General features: G+C 32.5%; 1 protein-coding gene across 1 annotated transcript in view; it reads left to right on the top strand.

The window, feature by feature from the left end:
• Positions 1-16,897: 16,897 nt before the first annotated feature.
• The window catches only part of LOC108912882 (ATP-binding cassette sub-family G member 1), a 92,992-nt gene continuing 92,105 nt past the window's right edge, over positions 16,898-17,784 (top strand). The window contains exon 1 of the mRNA XM_018718298.2: positions 16,898-17,175. Within this exon, the coding sequence (XP_018573814.1) occupies positions 17,064-17,175 (112 nt within the window). The 5' untranslated portion in view covers positions 16,898-17,063. The remainder of the gene's footprint in view (positions 17,176-17,784) is intronic.

Here is a 17,784-nt window from a genome sequence, read left to right as displayed (position 1 = left end):
CAGTCAACGCAGAACTCTTATGTCCACGCGGTTATTTAATAAATAAAACCTGATCGGCGATACTCATTTTGCAACATGACAATTCGCGACCACATATCGTCAATATGAACAAAATTGAAATTGAATTGGGAAGTTTTGCTCCACACGCCTTACTCTTTAATTTTCACCTCTTCCGCTCTTTGTCAAACTCCTTACGCGATGTATCTTTTAACAACGATAATGAGTTAAGATCTTGGTTGGATGAGTTTTTCGAGCCAAAACCGGAAGATTTCTACAGAAGAGGCATCAAGTAACTTGTTGGTCGTTGGAAGGAGGTCATAAATAATGCTGGAGAATACATCACTGATTAGCCTATTGCCTATTAGCCTATAATTATTGTAGAGTTAATAAAGAATCTTAATATCTTAAATTTGAAAGAAAAATGGACATTACTTATGCCCCAACTCATTATATACAATGTAATCATTACAAATTCAAAAAACATTGGCATGAGAATTTTGAATTTTCTGAGGAATAGTAACGCCACTGAATCTTTGAAGTTTTAATAATTTAATAAAAAATCCTTTAAACAAGTGTATTTAAACGAAGGAGCACAAAAAATGCTTCCAAATCATCTTGAGGAATAAATATGATAATTATGCTTAATATACAAGATGGATAAATTGCACTGGAGCTCTGCGTAATTCAAAAAGAGAATGCACTTGATGCAGAATGAGATGAGAATGCGTAGCAGGTGACCCATTGAAAAGGTATAGTCTTAGTCCAAAGTTGCTTTATTTTCTAGTAGCAGGGTGTTTAAGTTTTTGGAAGGTGTCACAAATATGCAAATATCTCGAAAGATGCTNAATGCGCGACCACATATCGCCAATATGACCAAAATTGAAATTGAATTGGGAACTCTTGCTCCACACGCCTTACTCTCCCGATTTTTAATTTTCACCTCTTCCGCTCTTTGTCAAACTCCGTACGCGATGTATCTTTTAACAACGATAATGAGTTAAGATCTTGGTTGGATGAGTTTTTTAAGCCAAAACCGGAAGATTTCTACAGAAGAGGCATCGAGTAACTTGTTGGTCGTTGGAAGGAGGTCATAAATAATGCTGGAGAATACATCACTGATTAGCCTATTGCCTATTAGCCTATAAATATTGTAGAGTTAAAAATAAAATATCTTAAATTTGAGAAAAAAAAAAACGGACATTACTTATGCCCCAACTCATTATATACAATGTAATCAATACAAATTCAAAAAACATGGGCATGAGAATTTTGAATTTTCTGAGGAATAGTAACGCCACTGAATCTTTGAAGTTTTAATAATTTAATAAAAAATCCTTTAAACAAGTGTATTTAAACGAAGGAGCACAAAAAATGCTTCCAAATCATCTTGAGGAATAAATATGATAATTATGCTTAATATACAAGATGGATAAATTGCACTGGAGCTCTGCGTAATTCAAAAAGAGAATGCACTTGATGCAGAATGAGATGAGAATGCGTAGCAGGTGACCCATTGAAAAGGTATAGTCTTAGTCCAAAGTTGCTTTATTTTCCAGTAGCAGGGTGTTTAAGTTTTTGGAAGGTGTCACAAATATGCAAATATCTCGAAAGATGCTTGACGTAGATTAATGAAATTTGAGTTGGCGACTTAGCTTAGTAAGGCAAAAATTGACGGAATAACTGTAAGTACCAGTTGGTATTATGGCATCACATAATATATTGAGACGTTCTAATAAAAACAGTGTTTTAGAGAGTACATTACCTCCACGTCAAAGTAATCTCTCATTTTCATTATTTAATAACGAAAAACAATTAGTACAGTCATTGAAGCTTTTCACCTCCGAATTCTTTGAAATTGTACCGATCGACTTGAAATTTGGCAGATAGTTAGAGAAAAGGTCAATGAACATTAGTGACATAGCGCCGATTGACGCTTCCACCCTGTTGGGGGTTGACACCCCTTCTCACAAATTAAATTTTGAGCAAAAAATATTCGAAGAATTTTTTCGAGAAATCAATAATTTTTTAATTATTCACGATTGAAAACTTAGAACTTTGAGTGAAAAGAAACACTTTTTCAAAGTATTTTTCGCGAATAACTCAAAAACTAGGCATTTTATTAAAAAAAGTGTAATGAACAAAAATGTAGCTTATAAATAAACAATCGTTTTTTAAAAAGTGTTGTATGTCCTATTCCTATACAAAGTGAAAGATGGTTAGTGGAAGGGGACTTGTTTTGGGGGAATACTCGAATCGATGTATTCAACGTCAAATAATGGAAAAAGGATTAATTTTACGTGTATAACGCTCCTGGAGTTTTTTGTAGTACTCAAAAAGACCTTCAAAATGAGCACTTATAAAAGTTAATTAGAGCAAAATTGAAGGAGTTATCGTCAAAAACAGATGGGTTGCTCATATTTTTTAAGGAAAAATGAGCAGTAAACGCTGTACCATTTCCATCAGAATTAAAATTAATCGTAGACCCTTTACAATTAGTTTTGTTTTAGTGTTTTTCATACGATCCTGAAGTTAGACCGGTTTAGAATGCGTATTTTTTTAATAATGTACGGTAAAAGTTGAAAACGTATTTTTCATTATTCAAAAAAAATTGCCTTATTTATATAATAACTCTGAAACTATGAAAGATACGTAAAAAATGATAGACAACAAAAATGTAGCTTTTTTTTCAACAAATATTTTGCTTTTTTTATTCCTATAGCATAAAAAATAAAGGAGATATCGCCGCTTGAAGTATCCATTTTAGTGAAAAAACGACCTGTCTCGAGCCCTTCGATCCTTTCCCTTTAAAAAACGAAGGACTTAAAAGGTTTTATATGCAAACGATCTTACAGCTCTTGAAATTATCTTTAAAATGCTTTTTTGTAGGATACTATAGCTTCAAAATTAACCGAGTTATGGTAAAAAAACCAATGACATTTTTTCGGAGCAAAATAGGCTTTCTCATTTTTATATATTATATATTATATTATACAAATAAAATAAGTAAAAAAATTTAGTGTGATTATTTATATGCAGCGTAGCAATTTTTTTATGATTGATTATATTTAAAAATCGATTATAATAAAAATATTTTACATTAATATTGGTAAAAGGGTAGTTTATAAGAGTTGAAAATGGCAAAAGTAAAATATTCTTTCATAAACAATATAAGGGAATTTTTATTTTAAATTATTGCACAATTATAGCATTCCAAGATTTAAAACGTAATTTTTTATCATTTTTTTAGCACAGGGGTGATTTATAAGGGTTGAAAAGTGTTATGAGATACAAATTCTTTCATAAGCAATGAGGGAATTTTTATTTTAAATAATTGCACCGTTAAAGCATTCCAAGCTTTTAAAAAGTAATTTTTTTATCATTTTTGTCAATACAGGGGTGGTTTTTAGGGGTTGAAAGGGAAAAATTCTTTTATTAGCTATAAGGTAACTTTTATTTTAAATAATTGCACGATTTAATCATTCCAAATCTTTAAAAAGTATTTTTTTATCATAATTTTTTGCATAGGGGTAGTTTTTATGGGTTAAATAAAGGGTCGAAAAGATCAAATATATCAAAAAGCATGTTCGAGAACATGGAACATCTTTGTGCTCGAACAAGATTTTTTCAATAAAATGCTTAAAACTTAATTTTTTAAATTTTTTTCACTTAGGGGTAGTTTTTACCCCTAAAAAACAAAAAGCGTCAATCGGGCTTATGTCACGTTTGAACTTGAGCCTAAGATGAGCCTTATTCATGCAAATCCATTTAGTTTCAAAGAATTCGGAGGTTACAGCTGATTTTCAGCTTCAATGACTGTACTAAATACTTTTATGCTCACAACGTATTAATGTGTTATTTTTTTCAACTATCCAAAACTCTTCTCATACGTCATATTGTCTTTTAATTTTCACCGGTAATTCGTTGTCTGTTAACTGATGAGACATGTAAATCGTGCCACTTTGGTCGTATTGTCTCTGGACATCAATTATTAGTACTTTGTAGGCTGTCTTAACCTGTAGTCATAAATAAAATAAAAATATTAACCTGTAAAACCTGTTTAGTTGACGTAAATCTAGTGCTATTAAATAAATAAGAATTACTTAGGCAATGATAAAAACCTTGTTTATATATTTGTGTACAAACATCTATATTAGTGTCATTAATTATATTAAAGAATGCTTATCTGTATTTTGAAGGCTTTCTTTTCATTTATTTATTTTTAACTCCATAGTAAAATGAAAATTATTAAATTGGTAATGTGACAAAATTAGTAACAAACTTAAATTTGATTTTACAGTGAGGAATGAGGAGAAAGTCTCTAAAAGTAATAAATTAAAAGTTTCTTCCTTTTCCTCACCCCTTTCCTCAAGTGTCTGGACAAGATCTATTTCCTCCCCGTTGCTAATCTAGCTATAACACAGAACACAAATGATTGTATTCTTTCATTGATTTTATATGTAGTAGATTCGGCTTCGCTTACTTGGAAGCACAGCATTAGGATACTGATTTGAAGCTTCGCGGGGCGGTAAAGAGGAGGTATTGGAGCTATGTACCAGTAGCGCACATAAAAGGGAAATTCAAGGTAGTTAAATTCCAGTGAGTCTAGATCCATTACTATGGAGTTTAATGCTTAGATTGTGGAATATTGTACATCAGGGCAGGCTCAAAATTTTTTGTTGTACAAGACAAAATATAATTTGCCATCTCATTGTAAAATAATCTTATTTACAATTCGAGTATTCCATTTTATGTAATTTTTTAAACCAGACAAAAATGAGAATTTCTTGATAATACCATTATTACTAATATACAAAATCAGTGGCGGTTTTACCATAAGAGCTGCGGAGCTGCAGAACACATAAAATTTTATGTATTTAATCATATTAAATATCAACAAAATATTTAAAGAATCCAAATGTACTCGCGCTAAAATAAATCTAGGAGCTTATATTATTATTTATTGCGACGCGAGCTACGCTCCTTAATATATGCAACCTCATATACAAAATGTGTGCACAGCGAACAATTAGATGCGTCCTTTGTTTTTATTGGCTAATCAGGCACGTCACCAAGTATACGAAGATATGGGCTTTTGCGGCTGCAACAGCGACAGCCACTGCTGCAGTAAGTGCAGTAACATTTCGTACGTGGTTTGTGTTGGTTTATTTCTGCGAGCGGCACGTGTGAATATTTTCGTTTAGGCGTCTACGGATATTATAGTTATTAAAATGAATAGCGTTTCGTTTAAAAAAAAACTTTATTTGGTTCTCTGCCTTATGAGATAAAACTAAAAATAAAAGAATTAGGTGGGCCAACACCACAATTAAATTTTGAAGTTAGTGGAACAAGCCGAAGGAAAAGTTATAAAAGATAATTTAACAATAATGTATACACAAAAGCAGAGTGGGTGTGCGGGTGTGATTTAAAAAATACACTGTTTTGTTTTCCGTGCTTACTTTTCGGTGGGGATAAAGCATGGACAATATACAGTGTGAAAGATTTAAGTCATTTAAGTCTTTAGGTAAAATAAACATAAGAAGTCAGTTAGATTCTGTATATTGGGATAATATACGGAAACACAATGAACAGGTAACGAAAAATCGTTATGTATTATCTAAAATCATAGATTGCATACAATTTTGCGGAGCTTTCGAATTAGCACTTCGCGGACACGACGAGACAGAAAATTCGGGCAACCCTGATGTGTTACGTGGACTCATAAATTTTAGTGCAGATCTTGACGACATATTAAAAGAACATCTAGCCACATGGATATGACCGGGATTTTCTGTGATTGTACCGGGAATTAGCTGTATGGTCCCGGATTTCGGATTTGCACGTATAACTCTCGGAATATAATATAATGTACATATATATAAAAAAAAGATAAAGAAAAAATCATAACATGGCGAGGAAAATTAAAATTCGTTGAATCGTTGGTAAATTTCACAAACGATTTTTTTGTTTATAAACAATATTCAATAATTTAATAAAATATTTAGTTTATTCCAATTTATCTATACCGTCAGTAATTCGTGAATAGATATTTCAAAAAGGTATCAATTTCAAAAATCGTTCTTGTGAAAATCTGTATTTTTGTATAAATGAATTGTTCTTTGAAATTCAGAAATGCCAGGAAAACGCGTGACCTTGAAAATTTTAAAATTTTTCGCCTGCGGCGCCATTTAGAAACTCCGGGCACTTAATCTCCCAGAATTCAATTCAACAAATGTAACAACCCTAAGCAGAACACATTCAATCAATGTTCACGCGCCGCCACTGTACAAAATTAATCAAAATAAACTTGAAATAGTTAAATTCGGCCAGTCTTATCAATGTAATCTTAATTTTTTCCTGACGATTACTTTAAGAAGCCAAACCTACTTAATAATAAAAATATTTTTACTGGAAACAAAAAAAAGACTAAAACTTTGTGCCGAGTACATTAGAAACAGTGTCCTACGGTTAGACGCAATGCCATTTGATTTGAAACAATGAATTTTGAACCTTACGTGAGTATTATTTCATCTTTAGCGACGAGGTGCATTTCCATTTTAGTGAGTGTGTGAATAATCAAAACTGTCGAATTTGGGGCAGAGAATTCTCGGGTCATTCAAGATCGACCACTGTATACCCAAAGAGTGACAGTGTGGTGTGGATTTTAGGATGGTGGGGTTTGATCCGTTCTTATTTGTAATGAATTTTCACAATCTTCACTCGCTCATCCGCCGTATAGTGTTTCGTATTGTCTAACCGTAACGTTTTTACTAAAACATTACCCTGCGTAATATTGCCAACTCTTTAGAAAATGGCCCACATTTCAAATCCTGCGTTATTTTTGGGACACCCTTACTTGTTTTGTGGTTTATAGCTTTAGTTTAGAACTGAAAATATAGTTAGGCACCTACTAGGTATAGTATCCCTCCGGCTCTGACTTCTGTAAATATTTTACTGTAAATAATATATTATTAATTTTATTTACGTAGGTAATAAATGTTCAATTATCAATTAAAATTAGAATTCCAGATAAGGTTAGGTCACTCATCAAGATTTATTAATACGATATTCCCGTCTGTTATTCTGACGCTATCTATTCTATTCTTCAGTCACTATTAATTGCGATTTTCTAGCAAATTGTCGTTAACAGCATTGATTACTTTTCATAGAAGAATATACGTATAGAAACAGAAATGTAGTACCTATAAAGAAAAAAAAATATATATAGAATCTTGTGTATATCGAAGTTGATATAATGTGTCTTCTATTTTATGCTTAATGTTAAAATATTCAGAAATTGTTTACTATAATGTATGTTAATGCAAAATAACGGTTTCAAGGTAAACGCTAAAATTCCGGTAATAACCGGCTACAATTTTGTGTTATGAAAGATTTTGCAGTTGTTAAACAATAATAATAAAATCTATAAAGATGCCATTAAACCTAATCTTGTTTTTACAGCCTCTGGGTATATTTATTAAATGTTCTTATTATTTATGGCATGTTTAATTATATGTATGGAAAAATAAAAAAAATGCCCAAATTTTAAAAAATGGGAAGTATACAGGTATGTCATTTAAATTTTCCTATTTCTGCTTGTCGGTCTTTTCAAAGCCTTGTGGAGTAATTGTACATTAAAAAAAGGCGATTGTAATAATAGCAACTGTCAGAAGTTTATTTTACCGGCCTAGATTACTTTTTTAAGCCGGCGGAGAAAATATAAAAAAAATCAGTTAGTATCAGAAGTTTATAAGGAATTTAAAAAAGTCTTACTTAGGCATTTATTTTTTTTATCTACTATTGGATAGTGAAACAGTGTTGTAGTTTTAAATGCAGGAATGCAAATGTAGAAAATAATGCTCCGAATATTTAGGCACTTATCGTGGAACACTATTAAAATTATATAAAATTATAGTTTCGATATTATTAACTTCAGGAACTCAATCGGAAATCTCGGCTTCATAATAAAGCTCCGTAATAAATTATGAAACCTTTAGAATTGGATAATTGTGAAAAATTGTAAATGTTTATAATTTACGACTTTTCACCATCACCAAAGAGAAGATTTGCTTTTATTCAAAATAATATTATGAACTTCACCCTAGCCATTCCTAAAAAGAAAATTAAATAAAATTAACTGTTGCAAATGTTTAAGTCTATTTTAATTCCTTTCAACGTATGCGGAAATAATAATTATTTAAAATATGTGAGATTTTTTCAAACTACATAGGTATTTTTGATTTTCCCTAACCCCTGCCTTTTGTATTTCTCTTTCTGTAAGATACGTTTTTACCTGTTAGGATAAAAGCTAATTTGAGAATCATTGGTCCATGGTTTCCACGACACAAATAGTATGAAGTTTGTACTGCATCTTTGATGAAATTAAATTAAATTACACTTACATTTTAGAAAACTAAAACCAAAAAGCAAACCTTATAACTATGCCACAAGTCGAAGATAAGCACTAGTTCATTTGTACTTTACTAGTCGTTTTGAGTTCATAATAATTATTCTAGATAATGATTTTTCTGGTAGGGTTAAAAAATGTAACCAGACAGGCAGATTTAATAGGTACCACTCGAAATTTATATACTTAAAGCACCTAAAAAAAATAAAAAATACCTAGATCTGCCACACTAGATGAGCTATAAGCCCAAATTACATACGAATCAGGAATATGATACCCGAAATAATTGAAATATCCATTTCAATGTTGTTCATCAAGTACCAACTGCCAATGGTGACCAATTAAGGAATACAATTTTGATTTTAGGTACTTCTGCTTTTGTTTTTACTGTAAAATTAAAATTTTAGGGTATGAATTAATTCATTTAGTTTAGTTAGGTCACCTAAAAAAATATGATTCATCTTATGTCCATTCATTTCATTGCTGTAGTCCTGGACCAATCTACGATTCTATGTAAAAAAAATGGAACTGAATTTACGTTCAATACTTAGCAAAAATATAATATATCTTGCTTTCGAAGTTCTTATAGGTATAGTCTTCACGTGCATTTATAAATATTTCCTAACGTTATGCCAAAATGGATTTTGAACGATGAAGCGGCGTCACGTGGATGACGTTGACGTTGGGGATAAAATTTTATATCAGGGTACCTGTTGATTAAATCGACAACCGAAGAAATTAAGTGTTTTCTTTTTTTCATGTTAAAATAATAAATTTGTGGTAAGACTTAATTTATTTTTACACCGTAGAACAATATACTCATGAAAGCGTAGTACCGTTTAAATAATGATAATTATCATTTGTGAAATGGAAACTCGCGAACTGTGAAAATTAATGTTAACAGGCTGTTAAATCCTTACGTCAATTTATGAAGTGAAAAGGATTCTAAGTAACTTTCGCAATCTTAATTATTATTTAATATCATATTATGTACTAGCGGACATGTTTGTATACTGTGTAGAGGGTGATTCGAAAAAAAATTGTTTGACCTTTTAAAAAATAAGAAAATTAGCCCTTAACTCCGCGCGCCCGCACTACAAAGCGTTCGAAAGTTGAAGCGAAACAGCTGATTTCCTCAGTCGTCTTAAATTTTGTATTGGCTTTCAAAATCAAAGTGTAGTGGATCATCATTTTATTAACAAAGTGCTATGAATGAATGAGTGTAGTTTTAGCCGTACTGGCATTTTAAATAGGTAGGTACCATATTACTCATTGAAAAGCAATAGTGCACACCATAAGGGATATGTACTACAAACTGAATAATTAATTGAACACACCTAATACTATAAAATTAAATTATAAAACATAGAGAAAACGTACAATATTTCAAATTTTAAATTGCAATAACCTAACATTCGAAAACAATTATTATCCTTATACATTTTTATTAACAAATAAATAATACCCATTAATATTTAAAATGTAAAAGATATCTTAATCATTCATGTGTCTATGTAAAAAGATTTTAAAGACGGNTTATCATTTGTGAAATGGAAACTCGCGAACTGTGAAAATTAATGTTAACAGGCTGTTAAATCCTTACGTCAATTTATGAAGTGAAAAGGATTCTAAGTAACTTTCGCAATCTTAATTATTATTTAATATCATATTATGTACTAGCGGACATGTTTGTATATTGTGTAGAGGGTGATTCGAAAAATGGTTCGACCTTTTAAAAAATAAGCAAATTAGCCCTTAACTCCGCGCGGCCGCACCACAAAGCGTTCGAAAGTTGAAGAGAAACAGCTGATTTCCTCAGTAGTCTTAAATTTAGTATTTGCTTTCAAAATCAAAGTGCAGTGGATCATCATTTTATTAACAAAGTGCTATGAATGAATGAGTGTAGTTTTAGCCGTCCTGGCATTTTAAATAGGTAGGTACCATATTACTCTTTGAAAAGCAATAGTGCACACAATAAGGGGTACGTACTACAAACTGAATAATTAATTGAACATACCTAATACTATAAAATTAAATTATAAAACATAGAGGAAACGTACAATATCTCAAATTCTAAATTACAATAACCTAACATTCGAAAACAATTACTATTCTTATACATTTGCTTTTATTAACAAGTAAATAATACTCGTTAATATTTAAAATGTAAAAAATAATTAATCATTCATGTGTCTATGTAAAAAGATTTTAAAGACGGGTTTTACGACACAAATTAATAAACCACGTTAATAATAATTTTATTCTTAATTTATAGATATAAATTATAGATAATTCAAAACACTGCTAATTTATACATAACTATTTATTTGAGACACAAGCAGTTTGGACAAGATGGCATATTGCTAACTTTCTTTCCATAGAAAGCAGACATCTAATGATTCTATGCACTTTCTTTTATGCCCCTAACAATTTTGAGTAAGTACCTGCTATATTTTCAAGTTATGCGATGTTGAAAAAATATATACCATCTCTGCGCGGACTCCTATTCAATTAATTATATAATTACATCTCAACGTATGAATTAATATAAATAAAAACTTAAAATAATTAAAATACACTTGAAATAATATTCATAAACAATCNTTAATTTTCAAAAACACAATTAAATAAACTACCAACCAACGCTTCCAAATAATACTAGAAAATAATTTGGAATCCACTAATTTTACGTTCATTGTGTGTGTATAGCATTCATTTCTGTTTTGTTTTACGAAAGTAATAACAAATCGCCAAAAACCAATGTAACGTAAGAAATACTAAATTTATACCATTGGCGTACTTAACTCGAATGACTGAAATTTTTACCGTTATCTACTAATTGTTTTTACATAAATTTCAACTTTAAAGTCAAAATTCTTAAAAAGTATTGGGCGGAATTATAAAATTTAAAGTCTGTTGTAAAGAGAATTGTAAGAGCTTCCAAAAGAAGTATTAATCAACCCTCAATGCCATTTAAATATTTTGGGGTGATGCTTACCCTCGCTTGAGGGTGAACGTGGCGGAGTAAAAAATACCAGCAAAGAATGTTTTTCTACAATCTTGACGCAGTTCCTGAAAATGGCTCTGTTTCGTTTTCATTTGGCCACCCTGTACATATAATTACATCTCAACGTATAAATTAATGTAAATAAAAACATAAAATAACTAAATTACACTTGAAATAATTTTCATAAACAATCGATATACAGGGTGTATCTAAAGGAAGGAGCAGGAATACTACTAGATGATGTTTAGGACAAAATATGACCTTATCAAAGTTGCATTATTTGCAAGGGCTTTTAAGTTTTCGAAAAACTACACTAAATCTTGAAATATGTGTAATGTAGGTTCAGCAAATATTGGTTGGCGACTTAAATAAACAAAGGTAGAAATTCACTGAACCTCTATACAATTATATCAACCAGTAGTCGAAATGCTTTCTAAACCAGAATTTCGACACTACTGGATATTTTTCAAATTCTTAAATTTTTTATCTTTCTCAGTCATTATTCTTAAAACGAGTATTAGTCGAGTTTTTACTTGTTTAGTCTAAAATATTTTATAGGATTTTTTTTTACAAATACAATAATTAACCACAAGCTAATTATTTTGTTAATAACAGCAAGGAGCAAATATCTACAGCATTTGATTTTCGAGATTATTACATTTCATTTACAATTTTAGTTCTTTAATAATAAATATTCAAAAGTGTAATAAATTTATTTTAGGACAAAAAAACTGCCGTGGAAATTCTCTCGTTATCATTGTCGATGTTTTCCAGTATTTCTGCCATTAATTGATGTAATAATTGCAAACATATTCAGTAATATTCTACTTTTAATTTCTACTACTTTTTTGCTTTAAATTAAAGATTATTTGGTAGTATTTGTGTTACTTCATTTAAATACATCTTGTACATGTATAGTCTTTCCGAAGTCAGTTGAACATATATAAAAACGCCTAGCATTAAAATTGAATGACTTTCATAGGCGCCCCTAAAAAAGATTTCTGCTAAAGGTAAAAAATAATTATAATAATTTGTATATAATGTATAGAAAATTTCTATTGTATGTTCATTTGGCTAACAACTTATTTTAAATATTTATGTCCTCAAACAATTTTATTATATTGATGGTAAATTTCGTACAGTTTCAAAAGGTCTCCAAAAAGCCATGTTGTAATAATATTAGTAAACAAAATGCCCCTCTTATTTCTCCCTTTCGCAATTGTAATATGAATGATTAATAGAAGGTGCCTATAATAAATTAAAATTACCTGAATCGCACCAAATTCCGCATTGCTGCACTGCATTGCTAGGCAATTTGTTAACAACTTGTCAACATCTGAGATTTATTACCCAGTCGCCTAGTTCGGCTGTCTGTGTATGCCGTTTGCCCACGCGCGCATTATTCAACTGGGCGTATACATTTCTACCAAGTTCGATCAGACCTGTTTATGGGCATGGTTAAATAAATATGGGAACAAGTTTTTCAAATATTTTAATGCCAAGCTGCTGCATCAGCGACCGAACCTGGTATATACTGTCAACCTTAATTGAGATCGGAATAACTATACTATTGTATTATTTTAATGTAATTTGTAATATTTTTAAAAATTACGATAACAAGAAGCAAGGTTCTTCCCCTGCAAAATAATGTCTCATAAAAATTAAAATCGACAAGATCGGTATCTACATACAACGATTAATAGCTTGTTTTCGACTGTACCGTTAATTGACCGTGATGATTTTTTGTACTTGTAGTGAGAACAGGTCATAATAGAATTCGAAGAAAAAGTATTCAAATTTATCTGTTGATTAACTTAACTACTCGTGTAAATACATAAATAAATTCATTTATGGGATGTTTACTTATTTCATTTGATACGATTTGGTCAACGTTACGTTTTATGTTATACACAAGAACATTTTTATTATTTTATTACGAGATTGATTATTCGATCAAATAATGTTCCTTTGAACTTATATTGATTTTTAATGTGAACATTAGGTCATTATTAATGCAAGATTAATTAAATTTATCATATTTAAAATGTTTTAAATATCATAGGATCACAAAAAAAAATCGACGAAAGGTCTCCTCGTCCAAACCTATCGTATTATATGTTTTTTGTGTCGCTGAAACCGAATCTGCAATTCATTTGGTTCCATTACGTCAGAGTTTTTTTCTAACCTCAAAAAATAGCTGAAAATGGTAGAATTCTACAAAATCAACCCTGCAACCTGTTAAAACCTTATAACTCCACATCCTTATGGTATCTAATAAGTTCGACAAGCAGTAAAATGATAACTTGCAACCGTAAAAATACATAACCTCAAAATTGGATGAGCCCAAAACCCAAAAATCTAAAATAAGCAGCGAATAAACTTACACATAGGGCACAAACCTTCATTTTTGAATAGTAAACTCTTTTAACCTAAAACCCCGAGACCCCATAACCTGAAAACACGACCAGGCCTCAAGTTGAAAAAACCTCGAAGCTGAATAACCCTAAACTCCCAAAATTTCAAAACCAGGGTCGGCATTAATAAGGGTGAGGGTGGCGATCACTTCTAGCGTCACACATGAGCAGCGAGACACACTTCGAACAAAGAAGTCACTGGCCGAAACCCGAGTTCCCAAACCCATAAAGCGTAAGTGCAGCAAGATCTCTAAACCCGGGCTCACAAACTCACATACCTTGGGCACGGCAAACCCTCAAAGCCAAGATCCTAAACCCACATACTCTGGTTACAGCAAGTTTCATAAATCTAATCTTTCAAACCTACATACTCTGACCGCAGAAATATCCTCAAACCCGAGTAATTGGAACCAGATACTCATCCAAGAAACTTCAAAGACACAAAAATTTACGAGTTGGTGGTGTCTACATGACGGCATGAAAGCCGCAATCCAGGTATTTTGTCGGATCGCGGAAAACTCCGTTGCCCGCCGTCACCACGAGGAGGTGCCCTGGATGTCTCCACACGAAAATACTTTTGATTCGGAACCCTTATTTTCAAGCTCTAGATTAGGTACCAAAGCGATTTTTCTCTTGAACCCAAGCTCCTAAACCCTCATACCCTAGGAGCAGTAGGATACACGTTAGTTGCGCAACAGTCAGGCAAACGGAACGAGTATGCTTTTACACTCAAGCTTCCGAATCCTCGTGACAGCGAGATACACGTTCATCACACAGCAGATAAGCGAGCAAAGCCAGCTTTCTTTCACACCCAAGCTCCCTAGCACATATACTCTGGTCGGAGCGAGATCAATGTTTGTTACAAAGAGGATAAAGAAGCAAACCTAAGTACCTTAGTATAAAACCTAACCTTCCAAACTCTAACACTCTCTTGTCTCACCTAGGGTATGAGGGTGTGGAAGCTTGGTTTCATGAATCCCGCCAAAGGCCTGTGTGATGGAAGCGTAGATCTTGTTGCGCCCAAGGTACGTTGTGCTCAGGGTATGTGGGTTTGGGATTTTGGGTTTAGGGTATGTGGGTTCGGGTGCTTAAGTTTATGAGTTTCGGCCAGTGGCTTCTTTGTTCGAAGTGTGTATCTCGCTGCTCATGTGTGACGCTCGAAGTGATTGCCACCCTTACCCTTATTAATGCCGGCCCTGGTTTTGAAGTTTTGGGGTTTTAGGGTTATTCAGCTTCGGGGTTTTGAGGTTTCAGATTGAGGTCTTGTCGTGTTTTCAGGTTATGGGGTTTCGGGGTTTTAGGTTGAAAGGGTTTACTATTCAAAAATGAAGGTTTGTGCCCTATGTGTAAGTTTATTCGCTGCTTATTTTGGGTTTTTGGGTTTTGGGCTCATCCAATTTTGAGGTTATGTATTTTTACGGTTGCAAGTTATCATTTTACGGCTTGTCGAGCTTGTTCGGGATCATAAGGATGTAGAATTATAAGGTTTTAACAGGTTGCAGGGTTGATTTTGTAGAATTCTACCATTTTCAGCTATTTTTTGAGGTTAGAAAAAAACTCTGACGTGATGGGACCAAATGAGTTGCAGATTCGGTTTCAGCGACCCAAAAAACATATGATACGATAGGTTTGGCCTAGGAGACATTTCGTCGATTTTTTTGTGGTCCTGTCTGTGATATCCTTCAGAGTAATTAAGATATTGAACCTTGAGTACAGACTTACATGACCGAGGAAAGAAATGAAAAAAATAAATTTTCTTTAAAACATCCATTATGTCTGAAATATTTTGGTTTTCAATACACACCTTTCCTAAAGATGCGCAGAAAATCTATGGAATAAATGGCTAAAACTAAGATAACTTTTTTTTAAGAAATATGAGACATATTTATACTAATACTAACTACTGTTATGTTGGTATTTTTTTACTGTACCTATTATATAATGTTAGCACGCTACGAACAAAGAATTAAAACAAATAATAAATTATGCTAGAACGCCTATAAAAAATGATCGCTTTCAGTCAAAATACACATTTCAGAGCTTCATATTGAATCTTGAACGCATTAAAAATCCCAATAGGAGCTACACAACAAAAAACTAGTACTTTTGAGGCGCCACTAAAAAAATATCTATGGGATTCGAGTATGGTCATCTAGAAAACTTTTTCAAGAAAACGTCGGTATGGATCACTTGCAATAATACCCATATACACAGATAACTGATACTGAAACCGGCATTCTACTATGGCGTGAGGGTTTTCATAGGACCAAATATGGTTATTATGGAGATTATTATGAAAATTCGTCATAGCATCTCTCAAAAAAGTAGTTTAATCAGTAAATATTATTTTAGTGTTAAAACGAATATTTGTGGAATCTTTTGCGAAATCTGATGGCAAAATTTTAAGCGAGTGGGGTAGTCTTATGGCAGTAAGGCTTGAACTTATAGTTTGTGGGAGGGGATAGATAATATAATTGTTGGTCTTTGGAGATAATTTACTGCACAGTAATAATAATAATAATAATAAGAGTAATAAAAGTAACCCTGTTGATGCCTTGATAATAGTCCTTTTAATTTCAGAAGAAAAATTGTACAAAATTGAAACTACTTGTCAAAATAACAAACGAAAAATATCCAATTGACTTGTTTTAAACATAGCATACGAAGGTAATATTGTACAAGTTTGGATACAGGCCTCTGATCTATCAAAATAAATGGCGTCCTGTAACGTTTACAATTAATAGCGCGTATTTCCCAATAGACTACCCATATTCCGAACAATTTGAACACCCACTAGGTGATTAAGGGGTTGTTCCAACCCCACTGGCAGCGCCCTCTTCTTTTTTATCGAGTTTGCGCAAACGTCAATCCCTATACAAACTTCGGGTTCAACAACACGTTTCACTTCCGTGCTTCCATCCATCTCTTCGTATTGACCTAGTCCCCACTGTTGCCGGTCGGCGAGCGTGTGGCATTAAAATAATCCAAATAACACCGTCAAATGACTCAGGCGGTGGAGGGGCTGGATATTAGGTTCGTCGGTACATGTGCAGCAGCGAAGTTAAAATTCGATTTAGGAGCAGGGAGCTCCCGCTAGTCAGTTTAGGACGGTGTAGCGTTCGTCGTTTGTTTATATGTCTACTGCGCGATCGTTGCGGTGATATAACCGATGTTTCTTTGTTTTTCCGGGGCTGACTATCCGTGATTCGCTGCATTTACCTAAATCGAAAGTGCCAATATGGATAGCTGTAAAATTATAAGTCAACAGAACCTGAAGTATTTGCCAAAGAGGCCGCCCGTAAATATCGAGTTTCAAGACTTGACTTACAACGTTCCACATGGTAGAAAAGGTTAGCGAATCTATTCATATTAATCTGGCACTGGCCCTTGTTGTCTTTATCATATTCATTGTCTACCTTGCTTATAAATACTCAATGAATGATAAATTCAAAATATTGCATTTTGAAACGGTTTCCACTGCCTTTCTTTTAAAAGTACAATGGATGCATTTGCTTTATGGCCCTTGGTGCATTACAGTTTGAAAACATTTTAAAATGGGTGACAAACTATGTTAAATATGATTTATGAAATAATAAAACAGTTTAGCAACAAGGTCTAGAGTCTAGAACAGGGGTCGGCAAGTAATTTTAGGTGGGGTCCGGATACTTTTGAAAATTTTTAACGAGGTCCAGAAAAAAATTCATATTTCTTATTTTTTATTTTAATTTGGACTCAAATTTAATCTGCTTACTAACCATTAAGAACTCAAAACACACACAATTGTAAAATACTAGAAAAAATGATAAGATTGGCACTTAAACGTAAAAAACATTTTTTAAATAATTTATTTGAGCAATTTATACTTTCAAACAATTTTTGGCGGTCCAGTATTTTACCTTCCGCGGTCCGGACCTGGACCGCGGTCCGCCAGTTGCCGACCCTTGTTCTAAATCATTGTT

This window comes from Anoplophora glabripennis, unplaced genomic scaffold, assembly GCF_000390285.2.
Source record: "Anoplophora glabripennis isolate ALB-LARVAE unplaced genomic scaffold, Agla_2.0 scaffold760, whole genome shotgun sequence".
Lineage (NCBI taxonomy): Eukaryota > Metazoa > Arthropoda > Insecta > Coleoptera > Cerambycidae > Anoplophora > Anoplophora glabripennis.
This window is presented reverse-complemented; position numbering and strand designations above follow the sequence as displayed.